Here is a 15,402-nt window from a genome sequence, read left to right as displayed (position 1 = left end):
GTTGAAAAATAAGCAAAATATTTAGTTTTAGGAATAGTATTTCTTTTATTAAGTTTTATATAATAGGTTAATAATTAATTTAAAGTTTTTATTTTAAAATATGATTGAATTCTAGACTAATGATAATGATAGTGGGACGTAAAATCGATAAGGGAATTATAGTGTTACTTTGGGCTATCAGGATATAATGATCTATAAAAATGTTTTATCTACGAGCTCAGCGTTTATCTATAAGCGTTAAATTAAATTAATGTAATGGAATAATAAATTAATGTTTTCTATAAAAGTAAGCCCGATTGCCTGGCAGTAGTGTTAAATCTGGGCACGGTTTTTAGATACCAAATATAACCACTTCTTATTTAAAACACTTCATTATTGAAACTGCAACATTAAATAGTTTTTTTTTTACTACAGAGAATATAATATCTAAAAGTTTTGAATAAAATCTCACTTTAACAGAAAAATACAATCACAACGGGAGAAATACCACAATAATCAGTATGTCGATATCCTATTCATAAAGTCTCATAATCCAATNAATCTGTGATATTTTAAGTAGTGCTGGTTACGCCACATTACTCCCCTTCCAGAATTTTATCTGTGATAGAATTCGATGAACAGATACCACTAGTTGATTAATGCTGTTTATTTAAATTCAATTTTTGCTCATTATATTTATTTTTTTCTTCCAAGCATTTCGCTCGTTATTTTTTATTAACCGGGAGACTTTATTTACCTTCACCGGATTTCTTTTTTTTTTGAGCAGTATATTTTTCTAAGCAAATCAACTGTTTAATGTGGATTCATCCATCAATATTGACAATTTCTTATCACGTCCGTAGGTCACCAATGTGGGGAGTTTAATCTTCGACGATGTCAACCTTCATCTATCAAAAGGTACCTCGTGATAGAATCAAGTTAACATGTTTTATATACTAGTGATTGGTATTTAATATTTATAGTGGTAGTTACGCCACATTCTCTCTATTAAAACTATTAGAACTCTTACTTGTTATAAATCATGTCACTCTTTTTTTGCTAATAACTTAAGTATCATCACAGATATCACTTTAAACTTTACAATATTTAATGAGTTAATCCCGTTTTCGCATTTATTCTTGACTCATAACAATTATTCGCATTTTTTAAAATTAAAACTTATATATACTGAAAGACATGATTACAGTTCAATACAGTTATATACCACAATACTTATAGCACCGAATTATTTTCCCATATTGGTAAGTTGAATCATTACTTAAGGAATACACCATTCAATAGTATGATAACAAACAAGACTTCAGACGAAGAACCATGAATCTGAGAATAAATGCAAAAGCCAGTGATTATTTTTTGTCCTCTTAACTTCTTTTTCTGCTGTCTTGTTAATGTCATCCAATAAATTAATAAGGCAGCAAAATTAATGAAGTACATAGCTATCGACAATAGTTCTTGCAGCACATGATATTTCATTTATATTGGTCAGTAGTTAGTTGAATATTATCTCAGACAACGCTTAAGCTGGTCAACGTTTTATATAATGATTACAAAATACCAACTCCAACTACAAAGAGCTGTCAGATAAGGACTGACCAGTAAATACTATATATTCTTCTGACTTCGTTCTCTGATGTCCTCTTGAACCTTGGTGGTGTGACATCATCAAATGAAGTAGGACAGAACTCATTGAATCCTGGTGGCATGATTACCGATGAATGTAGCTATTGACTATACCACAATTTGGTACCAGATAATTCTTCTATATTGAAATATCATTGACCGGTTGAATATTATCTTGCATATCACCCAAACCACAAATCTTTGCACAATTCTGTAATCACAGTACGCAGTCATCAGGTGAGAAGAACTGTCTGAAACTAAGAGCGGGGGCAGACCGATAACTATTATTTGTCCTCCTGACCTCATTTTCAGCTGTTCTCTTGATGTCATCAAATAGAGTGAGACAACTCTCATTGATGCTTGGCGATGTGATTAATGATGGACGACCACCGCTTAGTAAGTCTGGTAAGGGATGCCTGACGTCCCAACTGGATGGTGGACGTAGTTTTGTGGGTATTAAAGATTCGCAATCCATTACCTCTTTACCCAAGAGCCAAAAGGTTCGCATTTCACCTTTGCCCTATAAGGAGATGAAAATATTGTCTTTCAAAATTCTTAATCAAAAACATATTAATAGAAAATGGATTCACTTATTCCTAAATTTGGATTGCAGACATATGTTTGGATTGCAGTCGACATGGAATTTCGTAAGTAATTATAGTTTCTCATGTATAACCACGGTGAAAATTTGGTCAATCATTATAAATTTAAAATATTTTCGCGAAACTAAAAACTTCTTCTAAACGAATGTATATTTCTTTTCCATTAATTTTGCGCTTAAATACATAAAAAATTTTTTTTTCAATTTAATTACCGTTAATTTTAAATTATTTATATTTCATAGAAACACATTTTGAAAGAATAACTTTAATAAAAATAAACACGAGGTGTCAGATTTTTGAAATATTAATTTATTTAAGTAGTCCACGAATGCCACCACGTTAATATTGTTCATTCAATTCAGTTGACATAGAGAATAAAAATCAATTAAATATTAATGTCCGCGCAATAAACTTTTTTTGCTGCTCAAATAGCTAGCAAATACCACTGACGTTATCATTAAAATATTTGAAAAGCTGAATCGTCTATAATTAAATTTAAAAAAATGGCTAATGCTTAACCATTAAGAATATTCCATTTCGTTTTTTGCTCATCCCACTCGAACGGTTGAACGTAGAATGTTCTAATGACAACCGTAACTTTCCTTTGCTTTAAACTATCTGTATGCCAAATTACGTCACATTTGGTCAGGCGGTTTAGGTGTCTGTAAAGGACGCAAACGGACAGACATTATTTTTTTTTAAATATATAAAGATTTTCTCTTTAATCTTTGTGTAAATTGCTGAAAGGTTTTAAATATTTAACTCTTAACATAGTCTCTTAACAATGAATGAAATCAATTTAAATAACGATGGTTTTTTGTAACTATAATCATTTAGTATGTTCTGTTAAAATAAAGATGTTTCCTGACTATTATAGATCTTTTTTGCGAAATCAGTTTAAATGGATATCACGTGATTAGCCTATTTTTAACTTCACTCGTGTAAAGGGAAAATGAACTTTTATTCTCAAATCACTAGAACTGCTATTCTTTGAATAACAACGGTATCAGACTTTAACCAATCAATCTAGGGTGTGGTCTGAATCACGAAATCGGTTTTATTTGATATGCTTTATTTAAGAAATACATACTTTTATGGTCACCAGTCCTCTTTCTTCAAGAACATAGCCTCCAATTTTGTCTAGAATATTTTTACAAGCCTCACTGACATGGATTTTCATTGCTGCAATATTAAAAAAATTAATGCGTCGGGAAAAAATGTTAAAATTTTGTTAGTTTATAGGATAGTTTCATTGATTTTTAAAATATTATTTTTAAAACCCTTATAATATTTTTTTCAAAAATAATTAAGCTACAAAAACAGTTTAAAAAGTGAAGCTTATATTAGACACTTTAAATTGCTTTTAGTCTAGCTAGCATGTAAAACGAAACTTTATTTTGAAATCGTTAAAAATTTAAGTGCATGAAATTTGAGTTTACAAAAAATTAAAGGGTTCATTGATAAGATTTAGTTATACTTTATGTCGAAAAATGTTAAGTTAAGAAAAGTGTTTTATTAGATATATTAGAACTGTGGGGGCGGGTAGCTACAGACCATGTCAACCGTCATCTATGAAAGGTACCCCGACATAGAGTCGAGCTAACATGTCTTATATACTAGTGAATTGTAGTTGTAATTTTGTAGTGGTAGATACGCTACAGTACTCCCCCACTAGAATTATATCTGTGATAGAATTCGATGAACGAATACCACTAGTTGATTCATTGCTGTTTTTTTGTGAGAAGCCGGGAGAGCTGTATTAAGATCACCGTATTTTTTTAAGTGCTGAATGTGAGAGGTGTATTAACTTCACGGTCGTAGTCGCTCCTCTGTTGCCGTTAGCAGTCGAGTAATCATAAGTATGCAAGCCGACGTTGTGCGTGATCGAGACTGAGTAGCAACAGTGCGAGGAGATGGATAATGTTGCTGTCACAAGTAGCAAGTCAACTGTTCAATGTGGATCATTTATCGAAGTAGGCGTTACTATCTAGGTAGGCGTGTTCATATCGAAGTGGGCGTTACTGCCAAGGTAGGCGTGGTCACATCACGTTCGAAGGTCACCAATTGAGGGGGAGGAACCCTCTCGTATTAAGTTGAAGACAACTATGACAACAATAAACTAACATTTATTTAACAACTGAACATAACAAGCTAAAAACAGAAACATAAAAATTAAGTAAGACTGTGTGGGATAGAGACTGAGTAAAGTTCGAAGCTTCTTAAATACTGGGGCAGTTCCAAGGTTGCCGATCGTGTGTTTGTAATCCCGTTGATTCTTTTGGCGCCTACGCACCATGCCTGGCGCCACAGAACAATTATTAAAGATTAACGATAAAATAAACAGTAATTCGAACTCTTGGTGTTACAAATGTTTCATAATCGCTAAGTTAAATTTTCCAATTTTAATATTTATTTCCTAAAACTTTAAACATATTTCATTTTTTTCTGACTTAAATTTAGAAATGAATTATTGTATATCACTCATAATTAACAAATTCAATACAAATAATAAAAAAATTAACACCGCTCTTTCTCTTCAAATTGAATCAAGTTTGTGAAGATTATATTAATTCACGAGTAACTTCTAATGGTGAATACTTTTAGTAAGTTGGTACACAAATACAATTGAGAAATTTTCCATTGAGAAATTTGCGATTTTAATTCGAAACAAAATTAAAAGTAAATTTATTAACTCTTTTGTGGGCAGTTTCATAAATTTGCAATATACACTAAAATCTAAAATGCAAAGTGATAATCGATAGTTCAGTTATATTTATGATATTTATATTTAATCGATATTTATATTAATCGATAGTTATATTTACCTTCCCCAGTAGACTCCATTCTAGATGCTGTGTTCACGGTATCTCCAAAAAGGCAATATCGAGGCATTTTAAGACCAACAACGCCAGCAACGCAGGGTCCTGATAAATATTATAATTAAATTAAAACATAATTTTATTTAATTATTTTAATATTTTCATGTATTACATATTTTTATTATTTGTTATCATTTGTATTTTGTTTTTTTTTTGTTATTGTAATATAATATTTTTGGCATGCATCANCCCCTGTTGCATGACTTAATCTTCAAACTACTGTTCTATATTATTAAGCAATGTTGCTTAAAGAAAAAGTTTCAAAAGGTTTGCTCCCTACTGTCTATTTTTTTTATTTACATTATGGTGGGTGCTCTTTTTGGAAGATTGTGTTATCTCTCTGTTTTTTGGATTTTGGGTTGAGTAATTTTCTTATTGAATTAAATTTTATATGTATATATATATATACAGAGAGAGAGAGAGAGAGAGAGAGAGAGAAAGAGAGATAATAATTACTTCCTAATATGCTTCGGATGCATGAATTTTGAAAAAGTTAAGGACTTTAGAAAAAAAAGTTATTAATTCGCAGTAATGTTGGAGGCGTTGAACTATCAACACTATTTATATTTTACATTTTTTAACATTGTTTAATGAAAATAAACTTTTACCAATGTTATTAAAACAGTATCTGAAAACAAGAGCTAAACAAAAGAATTTTATTAAAAATATTTACAAAATATTGCTATTTAGAAACCAAATATTGCATTTACTGTTGTTATTTTTTATAAGCTGATATATTAGTTAAGATATTTTATAAGCTGTTGTTGTTGTTACACATCCCCCTGGAGAAGGAAAGCCTAGATCAGGTCCAGAAGGCCCCGTCGAGTCAGTTCCCCATATATCTGCCGAAAGTCCCGATCAACCAGCAGCTGCTTAAAAGAAGCGCCAAGGCGAAAAAGAAGGTGATCGGGACTAGCAGGTTGTGAGCAGGAACAAGGTTGGAAAGTCTTCTCCCCATTTTGAAACCTTAAACACTTAAGATGGCCACTACGAAATCTGGCCATGACCGATTGGAAAGACCGAGGGCCGCTGCATGTTAATGATAGGCCAGGGTGGTTGCCTGCATAGCACTGATGGGATGGAATACGGCGTCACGCAGGAAGCAAACGATGTTTTCCCAGGGAGTGAATCTCAGTGGGAGTAAGACAGTTCAAACAGTCCATAGGAAGATCACAGCCATTCTTGGTGATCACATCGGCTGTCTCATTGCCATGTACCCCGACATGCAATAGCATCCTTTTGAGGCTTATTGGAGTCTTCAGGCCTATCTCAGATAGAAGGTTCATAATCTCCTGGCCAGGAATATCCAATATTTCCAGCCAGTTCTTGAAATACTGAATAGCACTCCTACTATCGGTTAATATCCAAATGCAATTATTATCAGTTGTCTGGGCATAATTAAGGACAGTTCCAATAGCTATGATCTCAGTTCTAAAGACTGAGCAATTGTCAGGGTTTCGGGTAATTTCCCCCCTCAAGTCCCGCAGTCGGCCTCACCTCGGCGAGGGGGTGTCCCTGGGCGGAACGGGTGAAGGACGTCGGGAGAATATTCTCCTGGTAGGGCCACCCAAGGCGTGAAGGCCGTTCCACTGTGCTCAGCTGACGACTGCAAGCAAATCCAGAGGTCAAGTCAGTCTTCTGCCCTAGTGGTTCCTCTAACTAAAAATAAGCTGCAAACAACTCTTAGCCAGATGGTTCAGTCGCATTTTATAAGCTAAAAAATATATTCATATGGTACTTTATGAGCTTTTAAGAGTTTAGCAGTCGGGATTTAATAAGAAGGCTATTGGATTTACCAACAAAGCTGAGATATAGTTGGTGAATTTATTTGACATGATTTATTCAATATTAAAAATCACAATAACAACATAAGTATTTCTAACCTGAATTAATGCCTATCCTTAAACTGAGCCTCTCTTTTGGTCTGTGTCGTATTTCAAAAGTCTGGATTGCTTCCCGTAGCCTGAGAGCCAAGGAAGCAATTTCAGCTGCATGGCGGTCTCCGTTTCTTATGGGTAGTCCACTTACAACCATGTAAGCATCTCCTATTGTTTCTACCTTATAAACGTCATAGCTTCCGATGATAAAGTCAAAACAGGTATACAAATCATTCAAGAGATCTACAACCTATAAAAAAAGATATTTGTTATCCTTAATTTAAGAATTTTAAAGACTTAAGTGTAAATAATGATAAATAGTAAAAATTGGAGAAACATAAATTTACTTTCTGGGAAGTGAATTATGATTATCTATGTATATTTTTTAAGCTGAATAGAATAAAAGACGATAATTTTGGCATTCAGTGATTATTCATTCATTCATTCGTGAATCCGTTTTCCTTAATTCATATGAGATGAGTGAGTTGCATAAGTTATANTTTGTCATTATATACATCATTAGTTTTCTAATTGAAATTAAAAGCAGTGAAAATGACTTCCTTAGGCAATCTAGTGTTAATATACTCATGCTACTTTTTATAAGCTCATATATTAGTTAAGCTCATATATTAGCTAAAAAGTATTTTGATATGGTACTCTTTATGAGCTATTACGAGTTTAGAATTCACGTTCCAGTAAGAAGGCTATTGAATTTATTAATGAAGCTCAGATATAGTTGGCAAATTTACTTGGCATGCTTTATTCAATATTAAAAATCACAATAAAAACATAAGTATTTCTAACCTGAATTAATGCCAATCCTTAAACTTAGCCTCTCTTTTGGTCTATGTCGTATTTCAAATGTCTGGATTGCTTCCCGTAGCCTGAGAGCCAGAGAAGCAATTTCTGCTGCATGGCGGTCTCCGTTTCTTATGGGAAGTCCACTTACAACCATGTAAGCATCTCCTATTGTTTCTACCTTATAAACGTCATAGCTTCCGATGATAAAGTCAAAACAGGTATACAAATCATTCAAGAGATCTACAACCTATAAAAATTATATTTGTTACCCTTAATTAAAGAATTTCAAAGACTTAAGTGTAAATAATGGTAAATAGTAAAAATTGGAGAAATATAAATTTACTTTCTGGGAAGTGAATTATGAGTTCCTATGCAATTTTTGTTCACTGAATTAAATAAAATACGATAATTTTGGGATTCAATGGTTATTCATTCATTCATTTGTGAATCCGTTTTGATTAATTCATATGAATTGAGGGAGTGGCATAAGTTATAACAAAATTCTTTCTGACAGAAAATATATTTAATCACAACAATGATGAATGATGTTAACTGTATAGTGTCTTTGTCTGTATATTATTTGACTTTCCCATCACTGCGCAGAGTGCCATCTGTGAGACGTATTATTAAAAACTGCATTGATAATTTTGAATAAAACCATTTTAGTCCATTCAGAAAACTTTTTTGTTTTAAGTCGACAAGACAAATAGTTCAGAAATTATAAGCTATTTAGTTGGTACAGTGTATATAAAGTATGCACTTTACACTTATACCTATTTACGTGCTTAATATTCCTATTTAGTTAACTGGAGTATTGTGTTCTAATTAATTTGTTTTAGGCTGCGCCGAATAAAATCAAAACCAAGTTGAAGAATTATAAGTTTTTATAAATGGAAAATTCAGTTTTGTGCTTACAAAATTTTACACACTTGACATTATCATTTAGAGTGCAATGTGTATTTATTTGTCTACGCTGAAATGAAAGAGTCAGAAATTAAGTCGATAGGGGTAATAGTTCAGAACTTATAATTATTTTATATTTAAATGTGTCGAAGTTACTTCCGAAGTTAAAGAATCCGAATAAAAGCGTCGAAGTTAGTTCAATCTACTTCCGGTGTCCTAGAATTCTGAACGTTCTCGCTGACAATACAATATTTTAATTTTTTTCCTAAAGTTAAAGAGGTAAAAATTATTTTTCTTAAATAATGAATTTACATTAAGAAAATAAACACAATTAACCTTATTTTTAATTTTTCCAGACAATACAAATGATAGAATCTCAAAATTTAATTTGCTATAAATTGATAGTTTTCTGTAAAAAGTACCACAATTTTTCTTTTTTTTAAAAATCTTCCGCGTTAAAAAGTAATTGAGATTTTATGCACTTTCTTGCGAATAATTTCTCTTTAAAGATTGGATTTTGTTTCGCCTTCGTCATCTTATTAATTGTTTCAATTAAAAGAATTTAAAATTTTTTGTTTAACAGTTGGGAGTTATCCTACTATCTTCAAGATTCTGGGTTCGCAATGGTTGACTGAACTTCTTTCAATTTCGCAAGCAGACATACATACACTCTCACACACACACACAAAAAGAAAAAACAGAAGAAAAAAACTCTTTTATATAAACGTACTTAATGAAGTATGTGATTTGATTACCCACTCTTTTACTATAAAAAGAAATTCATGTCTTTCATATTTTAATAGAAGACGGACATTAAATAAATAGGCTTAAGTAATTTTTTTAGATAACTAATATTTTATCTAGAAAATACAAATAATCAATGTTAATATATATTAAAAATCTTAAAAATATGAATATTTTGATCAACAACTTTATTCATTGCAGTATTCAAGTATAACTGTGGTGGATATTATTTTAATAATATACAGAGTACATAATTATTATTATGTACTCTGTACATAATAATAACAGTAATTATTTTATTTTAGTAGGAAAAAGTAGATAAAATATAGAGAACGTAGAAATTATTTCGGGGCAAATATACCAGAGCAGTAGCAAATGAACCATTCGTTTGAATGAGAAAAAAGAATCATATATATTTTAGTTTAGTTCGAGCTCCTAGAAAACTAAAAAATTAATTGATCTATAAAAAATAATTATTTTAGATAAATGAATGAAAATCTGAGAAATTAAATAATTATTAAATAATATGTGGTTGACAAGATAATTTAGATAATTTCTTATGACGCATACGTATTAAATCACTAGTCGAGTATTATTTTATTATTTCAAATAATGCCTATATACAAAATCAGCATTATGGGAATTATACAAAATCAGCATTATATAAAATCAGCAGAATAATGGGAAAGAAATGCCTCATTTTATTGCGATCTCTTTTTTTTTCACCACAAGAGTTCTGATTATAAAAATTAAATTTTATTATTTTATACTCTGATAAAACCGGTGGTCCTAAATTGCACTAATTGTTTTCAAAACTTTATTACAAGGAAATCATTAAAATTAAGAATAGAAAATTCTTACAGCAAATTTTTGAGATAAAGTGCTAGTTCTAAAATTTTCCTTAAAATTTTTCCTTCATTAAAATAATTTTAAAAAATTGTGATATGATTTTTTTTTCTCTTTGAATTCCACGTTTACTATCTTCAGATCCTTCTCAGATGATATCATGCGAGGCCACGTCATACCATGCCTTTCAACGATTTGTTTTCTTCGTAAAATCCACATCTTATTATAATTTTTTTTTTTTTTTTTTTAAAAATATTTCTTTTTGGTTTTTATTAGACAAAGTAGGTAAAAATTTATAAAAGTAAGCTTTTAGACGAATATACACAAATAACTAACCTGTAATGGTGTGCTGACAGCTGACAATGACGTGAAACCAACAATATCACTAAAATAAATTGTCACAGAATCGAAGCTTTCAGCTTCTACTTGTTCACCTCGTAAAAGCTGCTCAGCCACAGGTCTGAGTTTTAGAAAAAAGAAAAAGAGAAAAAAAATCTCTCTATCATCAAATTAAGATATCCATATACTATTTCACGAGTGATATAAACTAAGTACCCATTTAGCTGGGCTAATAAACGCAGTGGTGGATCCAGCGTGGGGGGGGGGGGTCATAGGGGTCATGCCCCCCCCCCAAATTGAAAAAATAAAATAAAAATAATAGTTTTTTCAATAGTTTACGAAAGAAATAAAATATTTTAAAATTAACTTAAGGGGGCATATACACATATGTAGGTCGGAAAACCATCTAATTTTGTTCTTCACTGCTTCAAGACTTGTAAGAAGGACTTGAAGTGCCCAACGATCTTTCCAAGATTATTAATGCCTGTGACATCAATTTGTACCCATCAATCAATATGTTGTTTAGAATTTTAATAACTCAGCCAGTTAGTGCAGCAACAGCAGAACGTTCCTTTTCAACTCTTCGACGTCTCAAAACTTGGCTTAGCTTAGTGCAACTCAAAATCGAGAACGATTAAATGGACTCGCATTATTAAACATTCATTGAGAAATTGACTTGCATGTTGAAAAAAATCATTGACAGATTTGCCAAAGTTTCTAACAAAACTCATTACATTTATTATTTAAAGATTTTGAATACTTGAATCATTTATGTATTGTTCTATTGTTCATTATGAAAAAAATAAATGAGAAGACTAGCATTAAAAACCCCAGTTTTCTTTTCAAAAATATATTCAAAGAAATTTTTTTATGAAAAAAATAAATTGTGGGGAGGGGGGAAATCTAAGTCTATGACCCTCTCCAGGAAAAATTTCTGGATCCACCATTGAATAAGTGCGGGAAAAAAAAGAAAACTGATACAACAAGAGAGTTTATTTCAAACAATAAGTTGTATATCAAGAACTCACATCAATATAAAGTCAATGAATGTCAATATATAATTATTTCCGTTTCGTTTCCGTTCTATCACGTAAACAAATATCGTACCATTATTTCGCTATTGGTTTTTAATGTTACATTGCAAAACTCGTCATTTGTTATAATGTTGAATTTAGCTTCGTTTCATCACAGTATAAAAATTCCGTATAGTTATCTCGATACTGATTTTGTAATTTTATTAAGCAAAATTCTTCTCCCGTTATCGCGAAATTTCCTAATTCATTTTCTTAATTATAAGGATTTCTGACCGTTATCTCACACTAGGTTTCGTAACATTCTCGGTATAAATTCTTCTTCAGCCATAATGCAGCTTTTCGTTTCATTTTTCTTATTACTTTGGATTTCGTACCATTACCTCGATACTGGTTACGTAATTTTACTGTTTATTGTTGAAAATTATTTGTACCGTTAACATGCGATTGTTTTTCTTCATTTTTATGATACGAAACCATTCATTCTGAAAATTTTCTTTTAATTTCATTCAAGTATAAATGATTTTATACCATTATCTCTGTTTTTATGAAAGCTACCGTTTGCATATTTTAAGCATAATTGGGTACTTGAATTTTAGGAAGAAGAAAAAGATCAAGGATACCAACATACACTATCTAGCCATTAATGACCGGACACCCCTTGAACGGCAGGTGGACTCGTCCTGGTGGAATAAATACGGAACCTGTGGTAGGGGAAAGACCATTCGCAAGCAGACGACGGCCATACGAGCGTTAACAGTGAAAATGAGTGGACGGCGAGAGTTGAATGAGGCGGAAAGGGGCATGATCATAGGCGCCCACCGATTTGGTCATTCCATACGTGCCATATCCAACAAGTTTCAGATACCACGGTCAACTGTTGGTGACATCCTGTTGAAATGGGAACGAGAGGGAGTGATAAAACCGCAGTCCCGACCCGGCAAGCCCAAAATAATGTCCGACAGGGATCGACGATCTCTTCAACGTGTAGTGAAGGCAAACCGACAAATGTCGCTGGACACTGTCGCTACCAACTTCCGGGCTGCATCTGGCAGTGTTGCCAGTACACGTACCATTCGTCGGGAGCTGATTGCACAAGGATTCCATGGACGAGCAGCAGCACATAAGCCAAACATCTCTCCATCAAACGCCCGCCACCGATTTAAATGGTGCAAAGCACGTCGCCAGTGGACAGTAGAGCAATGGAAAAGCATTATGTGAAGTAATGAGTCACGCTACATGTTGTGGCACTCTGATGGACGGGTGTGAACCTGGCGAATGCCCGGAAAACGGTACCTACAGGAGTGCATTGTCCCCACTGTGAATTTCGGCGGTGGAAGAATTATGGTGTGGTCCTGTTTCTCATGGTTTGGCCTTGGACCCTTGGTGTTAGTGCGCGAACCCTGAACCAGAAGGGTATAGAGACATCCTGGACAATTCGGCGCTTCCCACCCTGTGGCAACAGTTCGGTAATGGCCCGTTTGTGTTTCAACACGATAACGCTGCCATTCATAAAGCACATGCCATCACGGACTGGTTTGATGAAATGGGGGCCCAAGAGCTTGACTGGCCATCCCAAAGTCCCGACATCAATCCAATTGAGCATCTCTGGGATGAGTTGGAGCGCCGGTTGAGGGTCAGACCACAACGCCCCAAAACCACCACTCAACTCTTCGTCATGTTACAGGAGTAATGGCGGGCAATACCTGCCGCCGTGTACCAACACCTAGTGGATAGCCTTCCTAGAAGGGTTAAAGCTGTAATTCGGGCGCGTGGCGGCCCTACGCTCTACTGACATGATGCTAGCACCTCATGTATCCAAAATGAGGGGTGTCCGGTCATTATTGGCCAGATAGTGTATGTGACCAAGTATGACGCCGGAGCCAGCTTATCGTTTCTAAGCAAAATCGTATGGCCTGATACGTTCTATTTCCAATCACCCTGATACGTTCTATTTATCACTACATTATTAATATCCCGCCAAAACAAATCCCATATTATACCTACATTCTTTTTTTTGTTTTGTTTTTTAATTGAAATTAATTTTCAGTAAGCTAAAATCTAGCATTGACAATCTACCAACTGAAAAATGAATAAACTGAATAGTATTACAGAATGAAATAGTTCTGAATGTATTGCATATTTAATGAATTAAACTTTATAACCAGAGTCCTTCCTATTATTATAGGCCTCTTGTAAAACATAAATATTAAAACAATTTAAGTAAATACTTTGGTAACATTCTGAGCAGCAAATTCTCAGTTTTTTTCTTTTCCTCGTATAGTTCGTTCGTACGTTCTTTCACAACAGCTTCTAAATTGCTAGCGTATTTCTCCATAATGTTGATCACATTATCAAAAATATTGGCATTTCTGAAAGAAACAAAAATCAATTGGATGAACAGAGAACTACAATAAAACAGAAATGGTCAACGCATCATCGTCGATATGAATGAATTTCTAAATTTAGTTTTAAAGTAGATTTTCTGTTTAAATTTATTTATTGTTTATAAAACAAAACTCGAAAACTTGAAATGCAGAAAAAAATTTATAAATAAAAAATAATCAATATTTATGAAAATAGCAAATTTTGATTTTTATGGAATATTTTATGAAAATTCTAGAATTTGAAAAGTGCGTGTCTAAATTATAGTTAAAAGTTGTCTGACATATATATCTGCTTTGTGCAATAAGGTGAAAAATAAGTCATAATATATGTAAGTAATATTCCTTGAAAGTTAAAACCGGTATTTTACAAAAAATTTGAGAAGTTGCATGATTGCAACATTTTAATGAGCAGTTCAACATTTAATTTCAACTTTGTACCCCATTTGTCCTAATAGCATACAATAACAACTTTGTACTAGATTTTAGTGACTTTGTGTTAGACAACAGCAACTTTGTGCATTTAACTTTGCGCTGGAGTTCTACAAAACGTTTATAATTTTCTGTAAAAAGTTATATTGAATTATAAAGTACTTGTAGATGTTCTTCTATTATAAAATTCATTACATAAATATACTAACTGTAATGAATTTCAATAATTTAAAATAGAAAAAAGAGAAAGGGTTTTGCAAATATTTACTATTCTTTCAACTACTTTATTATTCGTTAAACTTTTTCCAAATTTTATTTTCTAAAGATATTGATGTGAGTCATTCTGTATTTAAATTTACTTTAATATTAAAATCTATTGATAGTTTAGAAAAGATATTTCACAAAGCTTATAAGGTTTTTAGTTAAAATTTACGACAATTACATCACAAAAATTTAAAAAAAAATATTTTTGCAGCATTTTTAAATCTATTTAATACTTACAATCCAGCATAAAGGTTTTGAAGTTTGACTTTAATGAGTTTAAAATCTGGTCTATCTTCTGGATTTTCTGACCAACACTCCTCCATGCAGCACTTTATGTAATTTGGACAATCCAATTCATGGACTGGAGGACGGTGTAAATCAGGACCATAAAGATGAGGATTTGCTACCCGTTCTTTGATGTCTGTAATATAAATGGAAATTAATTGCTTTTAAAATATCAAGGTAGTAAAAGAAACAAAGCAAATTTAATGAAAAACTAAAATCAAGTCATTAAGTTAGAAACATTGTTTTATTTTATTTTATAACCGTCGTTGAACAGCCGACCCAATTTCATAGGTTTACGACTACTTACGTTCAACTCCGTAGCCTTGTAATTTTGAACCAATCCAGAAAACAAGGAATCACAGCAGCAAGTACCCCCAGAGGTATTGATTTGTTGT

At 32.4% G+C, this 15,402-nt stretch overlaps 1 protein-coding gene across 1 annotated transcript in view; it reads right to left on the bottom strand.

Annotated features, from left to right (window-relative positions):
• Positions 1-1,705: 1,705 nt before the first annotated feature.
• LOC107446643 (guanylate cyclase 32E-like) overlaps positions 1,706-15,402 on the bottom strand; it is a 109,516-nt gene continuing 95,819 nt past the window's right edge. The window contains exons 17-23 of the mRNA XM_071182488.1: positions 14,960-15,143; positions 13,874-14,014; positions 10,609-10,732; positions 7,783-8,026; positions 5,048-5,146; positions 3,313-3,404; positions 1,706-2,140 (exon numbers count right to left, since the gene is read on the bottom strand). Coding sequence (XP_071038589.1) covers positions 1,838-2,140; positions 3,313-3,404; positions 5,048-5,146; positions 7,783-8,026; positions 10,609-10,732; positions 13,874-14,014; positions 14,960-15,143 — 1,187 coding nt within the window. The 3' untranslated portion in view covers positions 1,706-1,837. The remainder of the gene's footprint in view (positions 2,141-3,312; positions 3,405-5,047; positions 5,147-7,782; positions 8,027-10,608; positions 10,733-13,873; positions 14,015-14,959; positions 15,144-15,402) is intronic.

This window comes from Parasteatoda tepidariorum, chromosome 6, assembly GCF_043381705.1.
Source record: "Parasteatoda tepidariorum isolate YZ-2023 chromosome 6, CAS_Ptep_4.0, whole genome shotgun sequence".
Classification (NCBI taxonomy): domain Eukaryota; kingdom Metazoa; phylum Arthropoda; class Arachnida; order Araneae; family Theridiidae; genus Parasteatoda; species Parasteatoda tepidariorum.
This window is presented reverse-complemented; position numbering and strand designations above follow the sequence as displayed.